Source organism: Athene noctua, chromosome 4 (genome assembly GCF_965140245.1).
Source record: "Athene noctua chromosome 4, bAthNoc1.hap1.1, whole genome shotgun sequence".
Taxonomy (NCBI): Eukaryota; Metazoa; Chordata; class Aves; order Strigiformes; family Strigidae; genus Athene; species Athene noctua.
In genome coordinates, this window is record NC_134040.1 from 79260464 (window position 1) to 79277302 (window position 16839).

The 16839-nt window shown below is 44.2% G+C and overlaps 1 protein-coding gene across 1 annotated transcript in view; it reads right to left on the reverse strand.

The window, feature by feature from the left end:
* ENPP6 (ectonucleotide pyrophosphatase/phosphodiesterase 6) overlaps window positions 1–16637 on the reverse strand; it is a 33589-nt gene extending 16952 nt beyond the window's left edge. The window contains exons 1-2 of the mRNA XM_074904103.1: window positions 16315–16637; window positions 5027–5206 (exon numbers count right to left, since the gene is read on the reverse strand). Coding sequence (XP_074760204.1) covers window positions 5027–5206; window positions 16315–16570 — 436 coding nt within the window. The 5' untranslated portion in view covers window positions 16571–16637. The remainder of the gene's footprint in view (window positions 1–5026; window positions 5207–16314) is intronic.
* Window positions 16638–16839: the final 202 nt, after the last annotated feature.

Sequence of the window (16839 nt, forward strand, 5' to 3'; positions counted from 1 at the left end):
TCTCAGGAGTATCATGAAAGGTTAGAAAAACTTAACTATTTAAGCTTATGAAATTTTTAAAAATCTTCACTGATTTGTAGAAAGCCAGGTAAGTCAGATGGAAGTTACCCTTTCCAAAAGCTAAAGAGCCTTAGCACACATGGCAGATTCAGTCTCTTCACCCAGTGGTCCATGGTAGTGGCTCCCAGGTCTCCACATTCTTTGTGTGTTTCAAAGGACTCTATCTGTTATGATTAATAGTTTGTAAGAAGTAATTATTTTCAATAATAAACATAAAATGTAGTCAATTAATGTATTTTTCTGAAAAACATGTTTACATCATTTTGAACCTCTTTTTGTTTTTTTTTTAATAACAATTGTAGGAGTGTGTGATGGTGCTCACTTTTTGTTCTTCCCCTGTTGCCCCAAACTTATATGACTTAGTCTTCCACTTTCTGCACGGAGATACTTCAGTGTTTATCTCCCCACCATGAAAGTAATCTGCAACTTGGATGAACAGACTGCAGATTACCTGACAAGAACTGACTCTCCATACTGTCCCATAGTAATACTTACATACATTTGTACACAGCACCTTCAAGAAATCACATTTTGCAGCAGAGACAGGTCCCATCTGCTACCTAACCAAATCATCCAAAAAATGTATTCCGTGACCTGAAGTCGTCTCCAGGAAGCAGGAGCCCTCGCCCCCTGCCCTGAGGGCATGCAGCTTCAGTCTCTTGCATGATGTCCTGGATGCTACCAGCAGCAAAACATGGGCTTTCAGAGCTGCCCTGGATGCTGGAGATGAGGCAGTAATCCTCTGTCGGCTTTGCTAGTATTTCAGGACTGAATTGGAACTTTGCATCCAATTTCTCCTCTGACTTGAGTTTGGGGAAAGACTGGCTCCAAAGCCAGGCAAGAAGTTAAGTATGCATTTTGAAATGCCTATTATTTTAGTTTGGGTGGATGATTGCTCATAGCCAATGACTAATATGATGATTTTGCCTCTTTTTTGCTCTTCAGATACTGACATCAGATTATAATTTTCTCAGATAATGTTCCATAGAATTACTCAAGCGATAATTTTAACTGGAAGCATTAACCTCTTGGGGATCTGGGATATTTCAGTTGCTGAGGTATCTTTGCTATTTCTGGATTGTCAAGTGATTAACATGACATAAAAGGCTACAGAGGCAGCAACAGTTAGAAATAATTTTGGCCACTAAATATTGGTCTACAAGTGTGCAGTTCATTGGCAGTAACACTGAAAATTCAGGCTGTTTAGATAACAAGGGCTTCCATTTTCTTTTCTTTTTTCTTTTCTTTTCTTTTCTTTTCTTTTCTTTTCTTTTCTTTTCTTTTCTTTTCTTTTCTTTTCTTTTCTTTTCTTTTCTTTTCTTTTCTTTTCTTTTCTTTTCTTTTCTTTTCTTTTCATCTTCTGTAATGAACAGAACTTAAAATTGGATTTTTGATGTTAAGGCTTGTTACAGTTCCAAAATACTGGCCATGAAGACCCTTAAATATTTAAATTTAATTTTGGTAGAGGCCAGGACAGATGGTAAATTTTCTCATTTAAATATTATGGGAAAGAAAATTTAAAAATATTTGGAGCCAAAGGGAATGTTAAGTTGTTTAAATTACAAATAGATGAGCTGTATTTACTAAGATGTAATGTTAGATACCTTTCTGCACAGTTTTGCACGACACTAAACCTTTATTTAAAAACCTGAACTACTGGAGCAGGAATAAGGACTTGTTTCACAGTGATATATAGGCTCCTCTTTATCTATCTGACATAGAGACCCAAACCTCTGCCAACTTTAAATTGCATTTCTAAACATTGATTTAACAGTTGGACACTTCATGTCATAACAGAAGATTCTGAAAACTTTCCAGACTAGCTCTACAGTCTGGTAAATGTTGTGTTTACATGGCAAAAAGTTGGATTTACGGTCTTTTTTTCCCCCTTTCTCTCATTTCAGTGTTTAGAAAAGATGTCACTGCACTTCAGCTGAAGCAGTTGCATAGGCTGCCGGAAGATGAAGGAGTGTGAGGGTCTGGGGTGACATCACCCACCAGGCTGACAGTGAGGAGTATGATAAAGCTTTGGCTTTGGTGATACCACCGGGATGCTCTCTCACTCCCCTGGGGCTGCTCCATCCACTGGAGTGGCAGTGCTTCAGACAGGCAACCTGGGCACATTTCACCCCACGTACAGCTTTACCTGTTACACTTAGGAATCAAACAGTCAGAGTATACATTACTTTTTCCCCAGGAATGCCTTAAAGAACAGAAACTGACTTATAAACACTGTGAAAAAAAGGAGAAAAATGTCCTTACAAGCCAAGTGCTTATATTTTGGCAGAAGTGGTGGTAGGGGCTGCTGGCACTGTGGTGTTTTGGCTCCTCTGCTTCTAGAGGCAGGAGAGCCCAGATGAATTCTGCCCATGAGTTGTCTTTGCTGTGTTTGTGTTGGGCTCAGAGATAAAGCTGTGATGAATGGATGTTCGGATCTGGCAGCCCTACTGATCTGTGTCCCTGTTTGCTGGGGTCTGGATTTTCTTCTTTTAGGCACTGACTATGCAGGAGAGAGGAACACAGGGAAGAATATGAAGTGGCAGATTTTGTGTTCAGACTTTGCAAAGCTTGGAACTGGCTCTGAGAAGGAAATGGCAGTGGTGTAAATTAACCCTGGGAATCAGCTTGCTGACATTCACAATGCATTTCTGCTACATTTGATCTGTTGTTTGTCTTCACCGCTGACTAGAGAGAAAATAGCATCTTCCAGAACAAAGTGTGATGAATTTGGCTATACATTGCTGTTCCTATTGAGAGTTTCCCAAACATTTCCTGTTCGGATCTTTATCAAATTTGCAAGCTTCATTACCAAGCAGCAGTATATCCTCAGGCTGGAAAGCTAATCACTAATAGCAGGTCATATGCAATGCAAATGTCTGTGGGACCTCTCCCCACATTAAACCCTTTTTCTTTCATTTTGTTTGGCATTGCTCCACAGTCAAATGCCTTGTTAAGAATTAAAGCTTTTAAATAATAGATGTAGACTTTTTAGAGGATTGCATTCTTACAATGGAACTAGAAAACAGTTCAAAAATTTATATAGGGAAAATGTAATAAATACTATTGCGTTTGAGGTGACTTGTTTACTCCAGTTACACCTGGTGTCCTACTGCAGCCCAACTGCCCTGTGTTTTAGTTCAATAGTTCTACATTTCACCCTGCTTCCTGCCCTGTGCCTGACCCTGTATGGCCAACATGTCCTTTGAGACCATGAACACCCTTAAAGTAAGCATGTGCTTATGAGTTTGCTGAACTGAGGCATTGATGACTTTGCCAAAGGTCGTCTGTCAGAGATAAATAATTAATGATAGACAGATGTACATGTTCACAGCTAAAATACCAGATTCACGCAAAAAATTCCCCCTCTGTAAGAGAGTCGATGCATACATTTGGCAGCATAAGCACTGGGAAAAGGGAGGCTCTATTGTTCCTTGCAGCTTTACTGGAAATAGACACATAAGTGTGAAGGGTACACGTATATACAGGATACATACATACACACCTCATATGTCTGCTCCCTGAGAGACACTGCTCAAAGTGCAACATGAAGGAGCTAGGTAAAGTCTGAAGGCATTTAATAGAAAGCGATACTATCCTTTTGGATTTCAGTAGATCTCTGTAGACTGTTACATCTATTCAGTATATAATTATACCTATTCAGTGCAGTTATATTAGTAGTTAAAAATGAATAGTCCACAGAAACAGGTATTTTTATAAATCTTTAGAAGAATGTCTACATTCTTGTATAATTTCCATATCCTATTTGCATTGCTGTTAGGTCACTTAAGTGATCTCCAATAAGAAGCTTTTTTTTTGAGGGCTGATCCAAACCATTATATCTGGTCTGCAATTCCCGTCCCTTGGACTGCTTTTGAATCCATAATGCAATACTGTCACCCTCAGATCTTTTTCCTCTTTAGTACTGTAGAAACAGTCTGGATGGGTTTTCAATGTTTTTCATCTTGGTTCACTCTTTCTTCCCTTTCCTGAGAACTGTGGCCTTTTTTGTGGGATGCCATTAGACACGTTGCATGGAAAGAGCGTGACCAGGCACACGTGCATCGGGATGCAGAAGAAGAGCTGGCCAAGAGCCCGCAATGTGAGTCAGCTGCCGCTGCCCTACCCGCTGGCACTGGCTGTCTTCAGTACAGCTCTTCTAACATGTGGTCCTCTAGCCTGCAGTTACACGTATGAGGATATTGGGGTACTGCTTAGGTAGCAGAGTTAAAAGGTCAAGAAGTTGAGAAGCTGGGTACCTTGTAAGAGATTTGGTCTGACTGCACAGTTGGAACATCTATTTCCATGTGGGTTCTTAAATGGGCAGCCTAAGGATACACTCTTGTTTGTTAAAAAAGACTTGTTATTGTACATCACTAGTGATTTCAGTTGTCCAATATCCAACAAATGAGGAATGGAAAGGCCAAGTCCCTCCAAGTGAATGGCTCAGATTCAGAGCAACTGGGACCCCAGCTGAGTTAATGATGAAGGAAGACAAGAGTCCTTCCTCCAGTTCACCAAAGGATACTTTGCTTTCAGCTAGATTTTGCTGTCCCTACACAGTAGATCGTCTTCACCTCTCAGCTACTAATTTCCAAGCACTGGGGGGGGATGGTTACTGTTTAACTTTGATCAGTGACATGGTCTACAGTGCAGCACAGCAGAAGCTACAGGTGGGCAAGAGGATCAAGAAGTTTGTGGAGGAGGGGATGGTCTGCAAGACAGCACCCCCCTGAAGGTAACATTTGGTGCACAGCTATCTCCAGTGACACTTCAGTCTTTTCCTTTCTAAGCATATGCAAATTGTCATGGCCTAAGAAAAGATAATTCATTTCTATGAATGGTTAGTAAAACACTCATAATTCTTCTCTGTATTTCAGAACTATATTAAAGAGCCATCCTACAGCGTATGGAGTGCTTAGACGTAAAGATGCACTGTTAAGACGGTAGCAATTCTTGGCATACTAACCTGGCCAGTAGTACATGGAAACATTCTTCTTTTCTTTCATCATTGTGACCCACAAAGGCTCCGATCCATTCCACCAGAGAGGCAGCAGGCTTTCTTTATTCACACCAATATCAAAAGACACATTTGCCTTTTGATCCCACATATAGTTTCCAATCATCTGATGGACCTCACAGTGGCGACCTTTGGGGGAGGAGAAAAAACCCAACACAATCAGAACGGTGTTCTGCAGCAGAAGGATGCCACCAGCACCACCACTGAATCATCCAACAAATCAGCTGAAAAGCCCCGATTTGAACTCAGGGACCTCTTACTTTGCAACCACTCATACTATTTTCTTAACTCTGTTACCTCTTACTGAGGTCCTCTAGGTAGCTCTCTATCCACACCCAGCTCAGCCACCTAAAAGTTAGTTGCTGAAGCTTGTCAGCCACCTGTGGTCCCTCTACAGTCAAAGGAGAAGAAGAGGCATCTCTAGAAAGCAATTCATGCCATCCTAAGATAGACATCTAAGGTATCTGGGAGGAGTTATCCTCTGGAGGTGCATATTGCTCCCTATTAATGGTAGAGAAAGATCATTCACTTAGCTTCAGACAGCCAACTTTTAGACAGCTGACAAATCCAAGAGCCCATGGCCTGCTCAACATGTCATACCCCGTCTACACACACAAAACCATGGCAGCCGCAGCCCAAGCGAGTGCCACATGTTTGTCTGATGCCTGGCTCCTTCTACACACACAACATCTGGAAGTCTAAGGCCATTTCAAGGTACCCACCAGTGCACAGACACAGAGGGCTGTGGGAAGCAGTCTATGAACAGGAATGGATAAGAGCACAATCTGGAAAAAGAATAGTTTTGGAAGCTCGCACTCTCCCTCTCCTTTACCCATAGGGCTCATTGTTTTTCCACAAACAAGCAAAAGCTAGGCTAAAAATTGTATATACTACTTTTATTTTTTGTTATGGTTTGTTTGTTTGCTTATTTTTTAAATGAACACACTTTGTTCTTGGTTGTGGGAACAGCAATCACTTCATCAAACATTTTCAGCCCTCTTACTGCATCTTGGGGGCCCTTGGGCAATTTTATATTACAAGGCACTAGTATATAATAGCCGAGAGATGTCTTCCACTTCTTGTCACTGTCAGAAGAGAAGATACTGTATTTTAAGAGTTAATCTGCAGGTGAATAAACCAAAGACGGTAAAAGAAATGTTGAAGAATAAGTTGTAATGGGAGTTCATGATTTCCGTACCTTAAAAAACAATGACTGATGCATATGTGAGACACTGTCTTCATTAGCTGATGAGTCACGATATTGCAAGGATCCAGATAACAGGCTTTGATTACTGTGGAACCGAGTGTGGTGATCAGAACTGAAATAACCTTGGTACACTTGTTTTGAAAAGGTGTCACCTTGAGCAGAGGACTCTGTATACTTTGGGTATGTGTGATCTTGAAATGGATTTTGAACTCTCTTTCCCTGCTACGAAGTATTTCAATTATGCAAAACATTTCCTCCTCCCAAGTGGAGAAAAGCAATCCCGATTTGTGGCAGTCACTATTTACCATATTTAAACCAAATAGGTTTAATATAGGAGAACTGGTGGATTGGATGGGCAGTAATCTGTCCTCTTTAGGCTGCCAAGTGGCTTCTTTTGCTGTAAGCCTCAAAGAGCTAGAGGAAAGCCTCTACAGTGCATCAAAAAATCAGCCTTCCTACTTAGAGGACAACTCTGCCTCTTCACCTTCTTGAAGTTCATGTACTCCTGAGCATATACCAACCTGCTAAACTGCAGGCAGGCAACTGGTGCCAGCTTGGGAAGCCTGCAGGTTGGTGCTCAAGCTGTTAGGTCATGTATTTGTATGATGTATAGTGTAGTCTTCATATAAAAACAATGAGCTCTAGCTGCTAATGATGTGAACTTCCTATAGGATTTAAGGTCTGCTGTCAGTTTGCCCACCTCTCTAAGGAACAGAACAGAGATTGTTCTTTGTAGAGTTTCTGGGAAGTTTAATGAACACTGTGCACTAACACAGAGGACAGTATTCTTCTGATCTACACATCAGGCAAGTTCATTCTTCTATGGATTCCAACTCTCCTTTTTTTATATTGAAAAAGAGGCCTAGAAGACTATAAGGCATTGATTTTCATTGCAGACATTCCTGGTTCACAGGGCCAGAAGGGACCATCAGATGAGCAGACAGACCAAAAGACATGACCATTTAATGCTGCCTGGAGCCATCCATGTCTGCTTGCCTGAAGTCTGTGTCCCAGAAAGACCCCAGACCTCCCTGGAAGACATCAATAACCAATTAATCAATCTCTTCCTTGGGTTGCTTATGCCATTATTGATCATCAGTAAACACTCTTCAAAAAATATGTCTGGTCTCTAATTCTATTTTTGTTTTTTGTTAATCTTCAACCATGGCTATTCTGTGCCTTGCTCACTGGAGTAAAAAGCCCTGCAATAGCTGGCATTTCTGCCCCCTCTGAGACACTCAGAATTAAGGTCACTTCTCAAATTTCTTTTGGGTCACATGTACAACCCCAGTTCTTTACATCCCCTGTTGTAACTTATTTTCTCCAGCCTGAGAAAATGACCTTCGGTGATCTCCTTCTTAACAATTATCAAAATAGCAACATGGTGTTAAACAGATACCATAACACACTGAATTTACTATTGCTTCCATTACTGCAGCTTTCCTCTGTAATCAAACATCATCTTAACAGTTTCAGAAGTAGAAACAGGGCAAAAAGCAATTTTAGCATACAGATGTCATTATTTAACCTCACTGCAATTGTTGTAAAAAGCACCCTTTCCTCAAGCAACAAGGAAAACAAAGAGGGTATAGTTCCCAGGAATATGATAACTGCTGTATCTTTCTGGAAGAGAGCCAGCAAAAGCATTTGCAAGTCTGCGTGCTACAGCTTACTTGGACACTACACTTCTTACAGCATTGGCTTTGTCTAAAGCACATTCCCATGTCTCCAGGCACTTTTGTCAGCATTCAAATGAATCTCTGCAAAACAAAGATGAAATTAAAAAAAAAAAAAGCCAACAAAACCAACAAAACATGCAGCCACTTGACCACCCACAACAACAGCACACTAATGCTGAGTGCTGTGCACCCTACATTAGCCGTATGTGAGATTTGGAAACCAGAGCATATGCTCCTCTAGCATTTGCTATAGGAATGACCTCTTCTTTCTTTGGTGGCCTTTCATTGACTGCAGGACAGTGTGTAGGATCACCAGTAGGCGTACATCATACAGGGACCATCTGCATTAAATCTACAAGAGAAAATGCTCTTCTGAAACACTCAGTTATCTTTTTTTTTTAAAGAGAGGCACCATGTGGAAGATGTGCAATGCTATACGTGGTGCATCGGGCAACAAAACAGAGGTAAACAGTCTCTGCACAGAGCAAATCGGATTTATCATAGAACCCATGGTGTGTATATTAGTCAGCACAGCAAAGTTACAATAATCTGTACCCACGTGGTATCCACCTGATGATGAACGCAAGTCCATGCATTTAGCTAAATCTACTGTACTGTGTAATATTATATGCATGCCTTGCTGGTACTGTAAGACCTTATCTCCCACCATGATGTCCCCACTCCCTGGGAAGAGACAACAGGCAGGAGGTGAGATGCAAGCACAAACTACTGTGGGGCTATATAGGCTGAGGAAGAGCTAAGTTCCTCCACAGCTTCACAGATGTAACGTAGGTAGGTTTTAACAGCCCAAGAGAGACATGCTGTTCCCTTTCTCCCCTTTCTTCCCTCCCCACAGTGTCTTTCCTCTGCTATTCCCTTGCTTGAAGAGCCACGTAAATGCTAACCTAGACCTGCTCATTTATCAGCTTCTCACCCCGCTTCCAACCCCACTGGAGACCTGCTGGGTGACTTGCCCTGTTCTGCTCATGCTGCCTGCCATAAGGAGGAAGAGAGCAGGACTTCAAAAGTCACCAGCATGGTGTTGCCACTCAAGAGCAGACTATCGTGGTGGTGTTGTCCCCAAGGACTGAGCCCAGCCTGCTGTGAGCAGAGCATCCTGAAGAGCCCAGTTCTGCCTGCTTTGATATATGCCCCACTCTGCTTTTCCCCTGCTGGGTCTCATTTGCCCTGCTTTGAAAAGAAAGACCACAGGGAAAAAAAATTAAATCTGTGTGATAAACCTTAAGTGACCTGGAGAAGACCAGGGCTCATGAGAAGTCAGCAGGGGAGTGCTGGTCTGGGCAAAGTGGCCCTGCCATCTGCAGGCCCCCAAGCAAAAACAGTACCTGCAAGACATGCACAGTTTATGTTCCCAGAAGAACTTTCTGGCAAAGTCTTTCCAATTTTTTATGACCTCCTATACCAGACAGATCCAGAGCAGAAACAGCTTAGCCTACATCGGGCAAGACTTTGCAATCCAAGTAGGATCACATCAAAAGGCACAGAAAAATCTCTGCTATACAGAGCATTATTTTTTTTTCCTGAAGGGGATTCATTAATAAGAGCGTGAAACTCTTAATTCAATGCTTTCATAATGGAGCCAGGCCTGGGATGAACGAAAATTGCTTCCAAAGCATCCAGCTTAGGCTTTGCAGGTGCTAGCTTGTGTGGTAAGGCAGGTCTTGTGTCCCTGGAGAAGAGATGCTCCCAGCTGTTGGCTCAGCTCCTGAACTGAGTGGCAGTGGTGGGCTGAGGGACCAGGCTGGGAGCGCTGACCTCCCACAGCTGGGTACGGCTCGAGGGCACCGCAGCTCCAAGCACTACAGAGGGCCTGGACAAAATGATGGGCAAAGCTGCTGCCTGCACCACTGGAGAGGGTACGAGCCTCTGGCAGTTCTCTGTTCATCAGCTGTGACTTCAGCTCTAGGCAAAGAAATACCATATATGTGAATGTCCACTTACTGCTGCAAATAGCTGGTAGCTGGTATACTGGTTGTGAGCTGTGAGGTTGTAGCTAGTAAGAAGGGAAAACCTCTGTGCTTCAATTTGTAGCATATGAACTTGTGCTAGAGAAAACTTTCTGTTCTCCACTTTGAAAGTGTTTCCATTTTTTTAACTGGTAGAAAGCAAACACAGATTTTTACAACATTTTGTGTATGTGTGAAAGAGAAAAATCTTGGCACTTGGCATTGCAGCCTTTCTGCAGGCGGCGAGTAAACAAAGCAGGATGAAGAATGTGAAAATGAAAAAGCCTCCTGGTTCCCACTCTCTTCTCCAGCCTGTCCTTGCTAGGAGAGTACCCCTTCCCTGCCAGTTAATAGCATTACCACAAACTTCTTCGTGGTCTTTTTGCTTCCCAACACACAATTTTAGAAATGGAAAGCTACTGAATCCAAGAAAAAAAAGAGAGTATTTATTTTAAAACTGTATGTCACAAACATAATAATTCAAATCCTTGCTGTTGCTGGCATCTGTGGTGGTTAAAAGAGGAGAAAAAATCCTATTCCTTTGTCACTCATCATGCTCTCTGTGTCATTATGGCTTTTTTTCTTAGCTTGGACAGTGAAGTCAAGATAGCTACAGTTCATCTGTACCGATAATAAATTTCCCTGTTGTACTCCTATCCCTCCAGTTTTTATGCCTCAGACAATATGCAAGTATTGTTTATGTAGCTAAAAGCTTGCTTAACTGCTAAACAGAAATTGCCAGCATCCTCTCCTGGACCAGGCTGGAGTCTGGATACCATTAACTGGGCAGCAGAAAAGAGGCATCTGCTACAACCATCACCAGGTGGGGCTTCCTCTGGGTACCGAGTGGATGGAGCGTGGAGATGCTGTGCTGTAAACCTGGAGACCTCTCACTGCGAACAGTAAGTATACGAGTACATGTACACATCAGCCAGACTCCAAAGAACTTCAAAGGTGGGAGCCCAAAGAACATTTTCTCCCAGAAAACATGGAATAAACTGGGTGTGGCATACATCGAGATTTGCTGTGCTCAGGGGAAAACAGAAGCAGACTGGCTGTTTATCAGACTGCAGCATCATCCACCAAAGCCTCTCAGCAGTCAAGCACACCAACACTGAGAGTGAGGAATGGAGGAAGGATGGCAGAAATGTGGAAGATGGGTGAAACCTTCAGTCTGGCAGAGTAGACCTTGACTGTTACCCATCCCTGGGACCTCTGCTATGTTGCCGCTCTCTCTGCTGTCATGCAGAGGAGAAGGTGATGGCACAGGCAAGAGTTAGCTGCAATGGCTGGGAAAACGCTACACACCACCCTTATATTTTAGAGAAGCCTCAAACATGCCATCATTGAGTTATTGCAAGTGTGAGAGAACCCTGCAAAGACTACAGTCCTCACCTCGGGTGCAAGAGACTTGAAAGAACCTCTGTTCAACCTCCTCCCCCATCCTGCAAGCTTCATGCGACTTCCTAGCCTCTCTGCCAAGTATTTAAGATCAGGCCCTGTCCAAAAAGGGACATGGATGCCTCTGGCTGGCTGCTCTCCAAGCAGCTCCCCCCCGCCACCTCTGCAAGCAGGGTCTCCCTCCACTTCCCATGGAGGCCAAGAGAAATACAGCTCTTGGACATGGGGCTGCACAGCTGACCAGGTGACTGGCACGCCTGCATGGAGGACCTGCCAGAAAAGATCTCATTCGTTGTTAGGATCTTGGAAAATAAATCCTCCCTGGGTTTCCAGCTCAGATGTCATACTGTCCATCCGTGTTTATGCTGGCTGGGGCTGGAAATGTGAGGGGCCCCTACACGCCCTGAGCTGGGGTTGCCTCAGAGGAGCCGGGGTGCAGGGGGTCCCCCAGCAACCTCCTAATGCCTGTGGATTGGCAGGTGAGGGACACCCAAACCCCTCAGCATGAGCAGCTTTTCTGGAGAGATATAGCATGAAGGGCTCTGAAGCAATAACTTGTAGTCGTAAGAGGGAAGACCTCAGACTTTCCATTTAGCTTGGCATGAGCGCTCGCTGCAGAGCCAGGCCACGGCAAGGAATGGGAAAAATTAAAAACTCCCCACAGAATAAAAACCCAAGGTGGCTTGTGGTCTTAATTACTTTCTTTGCAAAACAAACAGTACACAGTGTCGTTAAGTGAGTCTTTTGAGGACACGCGTATTTGGACTCGTTCCCTCCCTTGCGAAGCCCATGCTTGAGTCCTGCAAAGCTCTCTCAAACACATATATCAGAAGCAACAGTTCCTTTTACCTAATTCACCACTTTGTATCATGTCTTTCAGGTCAATGGCTGCAATATCCTAACTGGAGCATGGAGAGCTAGCACACTGGATAGGATTCAGCCTAGCAGCTCAGAAAATGACCCAGCCACTCAAGAACCAGTCTTTACACCACTGTGGATGCCAAAACTGAGAAAGGTGGCATGAATGAAGATGTTAGATAAGATTGCTTTTTGAAGAGTGGGATTTTTAAGCCAGTACACCCTTGGTGTGTCCTTGGGCTGCCTTGCACACCATCAGATTTTTGTAGCAAAACATCTCCTGTTGCATATCAGCAAGATCCCTTTGCTCCAGCAATGACTTGGCTGGTGTTTGATGCTTCTTCAAGCAAACATCATTTATCTTTCAGCTAACTGAGGGCAGTGCTTTGCCCTTCTGTTGAGCTGTGACTGCCACCCCAGCCGGGCCCTGATGGGAGACCCTGCAGGGTGCTGGGTGGCAGCTGTGACGCACAGTGTCTTTACTTTGTGTGCTGGCACTGCTGAGCCAGGGAAGCTGGAGGAGGACCATGTGACCTCAGACCGCATGGTGGGTGCAGTGAGGAGCCTGGGTGCCTGTGAAGGGATGTCCCAGGACAGAGGGTCATGATGTGGTGCCCTGGTTCACAGAGAGATGGGAACTTTCCCCCGTGCTCTGAAACAGTAACTTCACATGAAGAAGACAAACCATTAGCATTTCTCTTGTTTCTATGCTCTGCTTTTCTTTCTCATAATTGCTGTAGATATGGTGGAAGGGAAAAGACCTGTAGGTAGGCCCTGGGCTTTGAGCTGAGGCTTTCTGTGTCACTCCATGAAGCTCCAGCAAATATTTTCTTATAGGTTAACAGCAGCAGCAGATTTAAGTAGGAAGGGGCTCTGCTGTGGAGAGCTCTGTTGCCACCCTATAGCACAGGCAAGTCATCTCCCTCCCCCTGCTTCTTTTCCAAAATTTATCTGTTTAGTTTACCTCCACTGGGCCCTGTTCCTCCTACTGTGTCTGTGCTTCACCTAGCATCTAGTCTCAGCAAAACAGGGTATGCTTCACATTAGCATACTTTAGTTAGTTGGTTTTAGATCCATGGCTCTTGATCATCAGTTATGGTTGCATTTATTTGGTTATAGCTTGAAAAGCTCAGTAAACTTGCTATTTCTCATGAATACTAAATCCAGTTAGGCTGCCTTCTTGAAAGAATCAGTAAAGTAAAACGCAATGACTAAAAGATCCTGCAGATAATCAGGCGGCTGTACTGTGCACTACTGTTTGCTCGTTGCCCGTTGCAGGGGAAAGCTACCTTCTGTCAGGGCTGACAGGTGCAGGCTGACATCTGCACTGACATGCAGTGGGACAGATGCTGCTGACTTCCATAACCTCCATCTGCAGCTTTGGGCACGAGAAGGAGGTAAGTTCAGATTTGAGGGAACCGACCTGTCCCAATGGTGATGGTGTCCAAGGAGGAGAGTCCACTGTCCTCCTCCAAAGCCACTGAAATGAAGGAAAACACCCCCCACAAAACCTACCCTCGTCTAGAGTCATGAATCTTGTGCAGATACTGGGTGAAGGATGGTACGCAGGAAGGACAGGCCTTGCTCACACAAATGATAGGGGCAAGAGAGAAATACATCCCAACCACAATGTTTTCAAGCACACGCTGTCCTGGATCTGGCAGATGTGTATGCTTCTGAATGGATGTGGGGCCACAAGACCTTCTGAACAAGCAGATAAGGAAGGGACTGGAGTGTTTATCTAAAAAAATGGTGGGATATAATGAACAAGTCAGGAGTGGGAGTGTGCAGGTGGGGCCAGAAATTTCTTAAGATGATTTAGCTGAAAAAAATCAATATGCTATGAAACTGCACTCACGACATGCTAAAATATGACAATTTGGTCGTTAAAATGTGAGTTTCTTAACAGATCATGATGCAGCAGTTCAGGACAAGACAAGAACAGCCTGTTCTTGTAGTCCCTGATTTCCCATAAGAAACTGTGACAACATTTAAGTCCCACACATCCCAGTTGCAAATGAAAGCAAAACCAGTTACAGACCTCCCCCTACAGCATAAATGGTGAGATGTGATGGAAGGTTTCCCAACCTGTATAGCAGTGATGGGGAGACAGTAACTTGCCTGTCCCCACATAGGTTGCTACAGTGTGATGCTTATGTCACCCTGCCACGCTGCATTTTTTCCAAAAGCTGTCCCAGCTTTCTCAATCAAACGTGCACAGACTGAACACAGCTACAGCTACATCTGCCTCATGCCCCACACTCCTAACCCTACCGTCACCTAAAATCTGACATCTCCTTTCCGTGGAGACTGCACCACGGCACTAGGAGTAAGAAGAGTGCAGCCATGGGATTTACCCTGCTGTCACGTCAGGACGCAACCATGGAGTACACCAAAACCCTGAGGGCTCAAGTGCAGTCTTGGATCTTCCTTTGGGCATGTTCATCACCTAAACTTGGTCCTCAGTTGGTTCCTGACCTGTTTAACACTGCTGTGACTCATGTGTTATGAAGGTAAATTGTTATTTGCAGTTAAGTTGTATTTGCATTGAGATGCTCATCATGAAGGCCAGGAGACTTGCAAGAAGAGTTGAGTTTGGTCTCATAGATTGTCTCATTGCCTCAGGCTGGGGTGTAAAAAATCTGATACCCTAAAAATGTAAATAATCTAGTAGTGGCCTTTCATCATCTAAAACAACACTCCTTTGCAAGAACAAAATAAGATGTTTTCAAAACTCCTTGAAAGGCTGATTATAGACCACTCTATGCATATGCACTTAATAGGAGCGATGATTAAATGTGGTAAGGAGTGAAAGCAGTCGCTTTCCCTCTTCTCTTTAACAACTCCATCCAAAGGCTTTTTGCACACATGAAGTGTTAAGCTGGTTTGTCTACATACACCTAAAGAACATAGTCTGGTGCAGAATGACTCCTCTATTTTCAGTCATTACATTTGCTCTGCATTCATACATTTGCACCAAGTCATGAAAGGAAACTGTGGCGGTTTTGTACTCTTTGCTGTTCAGAGATGAGCAAGGCATTTCTCTTGAGAGAGAGGGAGGAAGGGGTTAAGTGGTTTCAAAACAAGCTGGGCACAACTGATGTCAGATTTTTGTCTTACAATGGCATCTATTTGCTTTCCCAGCAAGCGGTATATGGACCACTGGGCACTGTATTGTTCCAGGGACAGTAGGAGATGCCACATATCATAGGAGAGTACAGATTGTCTTACTCCTTCCCTTTAGGTGGAAGGTCTTGTTTGTTAAATAATTCTGGAGAAAAATCCAATCAGAAACTCCAGGAAAACTTTTATGTTTGTTTTTTTTTTACTTAAGCATTGTTTCCAGGATGTCTCTCTCGGATAGAAATGGCCCAGCTGTACTCTGTGCACCTTCCCAGTGTCGATGTAGTCATGTGTCACTCCACTTAGATTAAAAGCAATTCAGTATCATGAAAACTATGACTATATCATCTCAGTTTTCTGAAAGCCTCTCCTGGGGTATTCAGAAAAACTAGTAAAAGTAGAAATCCTTAATGTTTTTCTATTTGGCTATTTCAGGTTATTACAGATATGAGGACTTAGGGCAAAGTTAAGCCAGAGACCTGTGAAAGCAGAAAGTCTGTTAAGTTTAAAAATAAATTTAACACTGAACTTGCCAAAACTGACCCGGTGACTGAAAAAAAGTTCTTCTCTTAGCCACCCTCAGTTTACATGCTTTTTTATTAACTGGAAAGGCTCTGAGCAGGCTCTGTATTAATTTTCCGTTCATTTGCCACTCGTTTTTATGCTCTATATGCAAGAGCCCCCATCAGCATTCCCACCAGGGAGCCCTGGATGGCCGTGCTGCTGCAGTGGCAGCAGGTAGGGACCTGGCAGCACCATGGGGTAGCAAAGGGGGACTTCAAAAATCAGCTCCAAGCAGCGTTTCCAAGTTCAAGTTCAGTGCAGGTTTTAGACAGCCAATACTGAGCTGTAATGCTGCAGAGCTTTTAAACTCCCAGCTAAAAGCACGACTTGCGTTATTTTTACATTGTCTTTGGAGGAAAATGTAATGGGAAGCTGCCCTCCATCACGGGGAGCTGTCAGCTCCAAGGAGCATCACGGCACAGAAATGCGAGTACTCACCCGTCATCAGCGTGTAGTAATTTGGGTAGGAGAGGCTAGGGAAGTCTGGGGTCATGTAATCCACCTTCACCCCCATGTTCACAATGTCCCGAAAGCCCGGCAGACCCTCCAGCTCGCTGTCATCGATGTAATCGAAGCGAAAGCCATCGAGCAGGAACACGAGGAGCTTGCGGTGGGCCGAGGGGGCAGCGGGGAGCGGCAGGAGGGAGGCGATGGCGGCGGCGAGGAGGGCGGCCAGGAGCCTGGGGCTCCCCATGGCGGGCAGCGCGGCCAGGGCCAGGGCGGGCAGCACTGAGGGATCTGCTGCAGCTTCGGGGCGGACCTGGCACTGCTGTCCTCCCTCCGGCTCCCACCGCTCGCGTTAAAGCTGCAGCACTGCCCCGCGCACGCCGCAGGCGTGGGAGGTCACAGGTTAATTACAAGCAGATGATTAACATCGAGCAGAGGGAAGAGCTCGCTATTTCCCAGCTACAGAAAAACTGCTTCGTGGCGATGGGGAAAACAGCACGAAAGTAAATGGAGCCT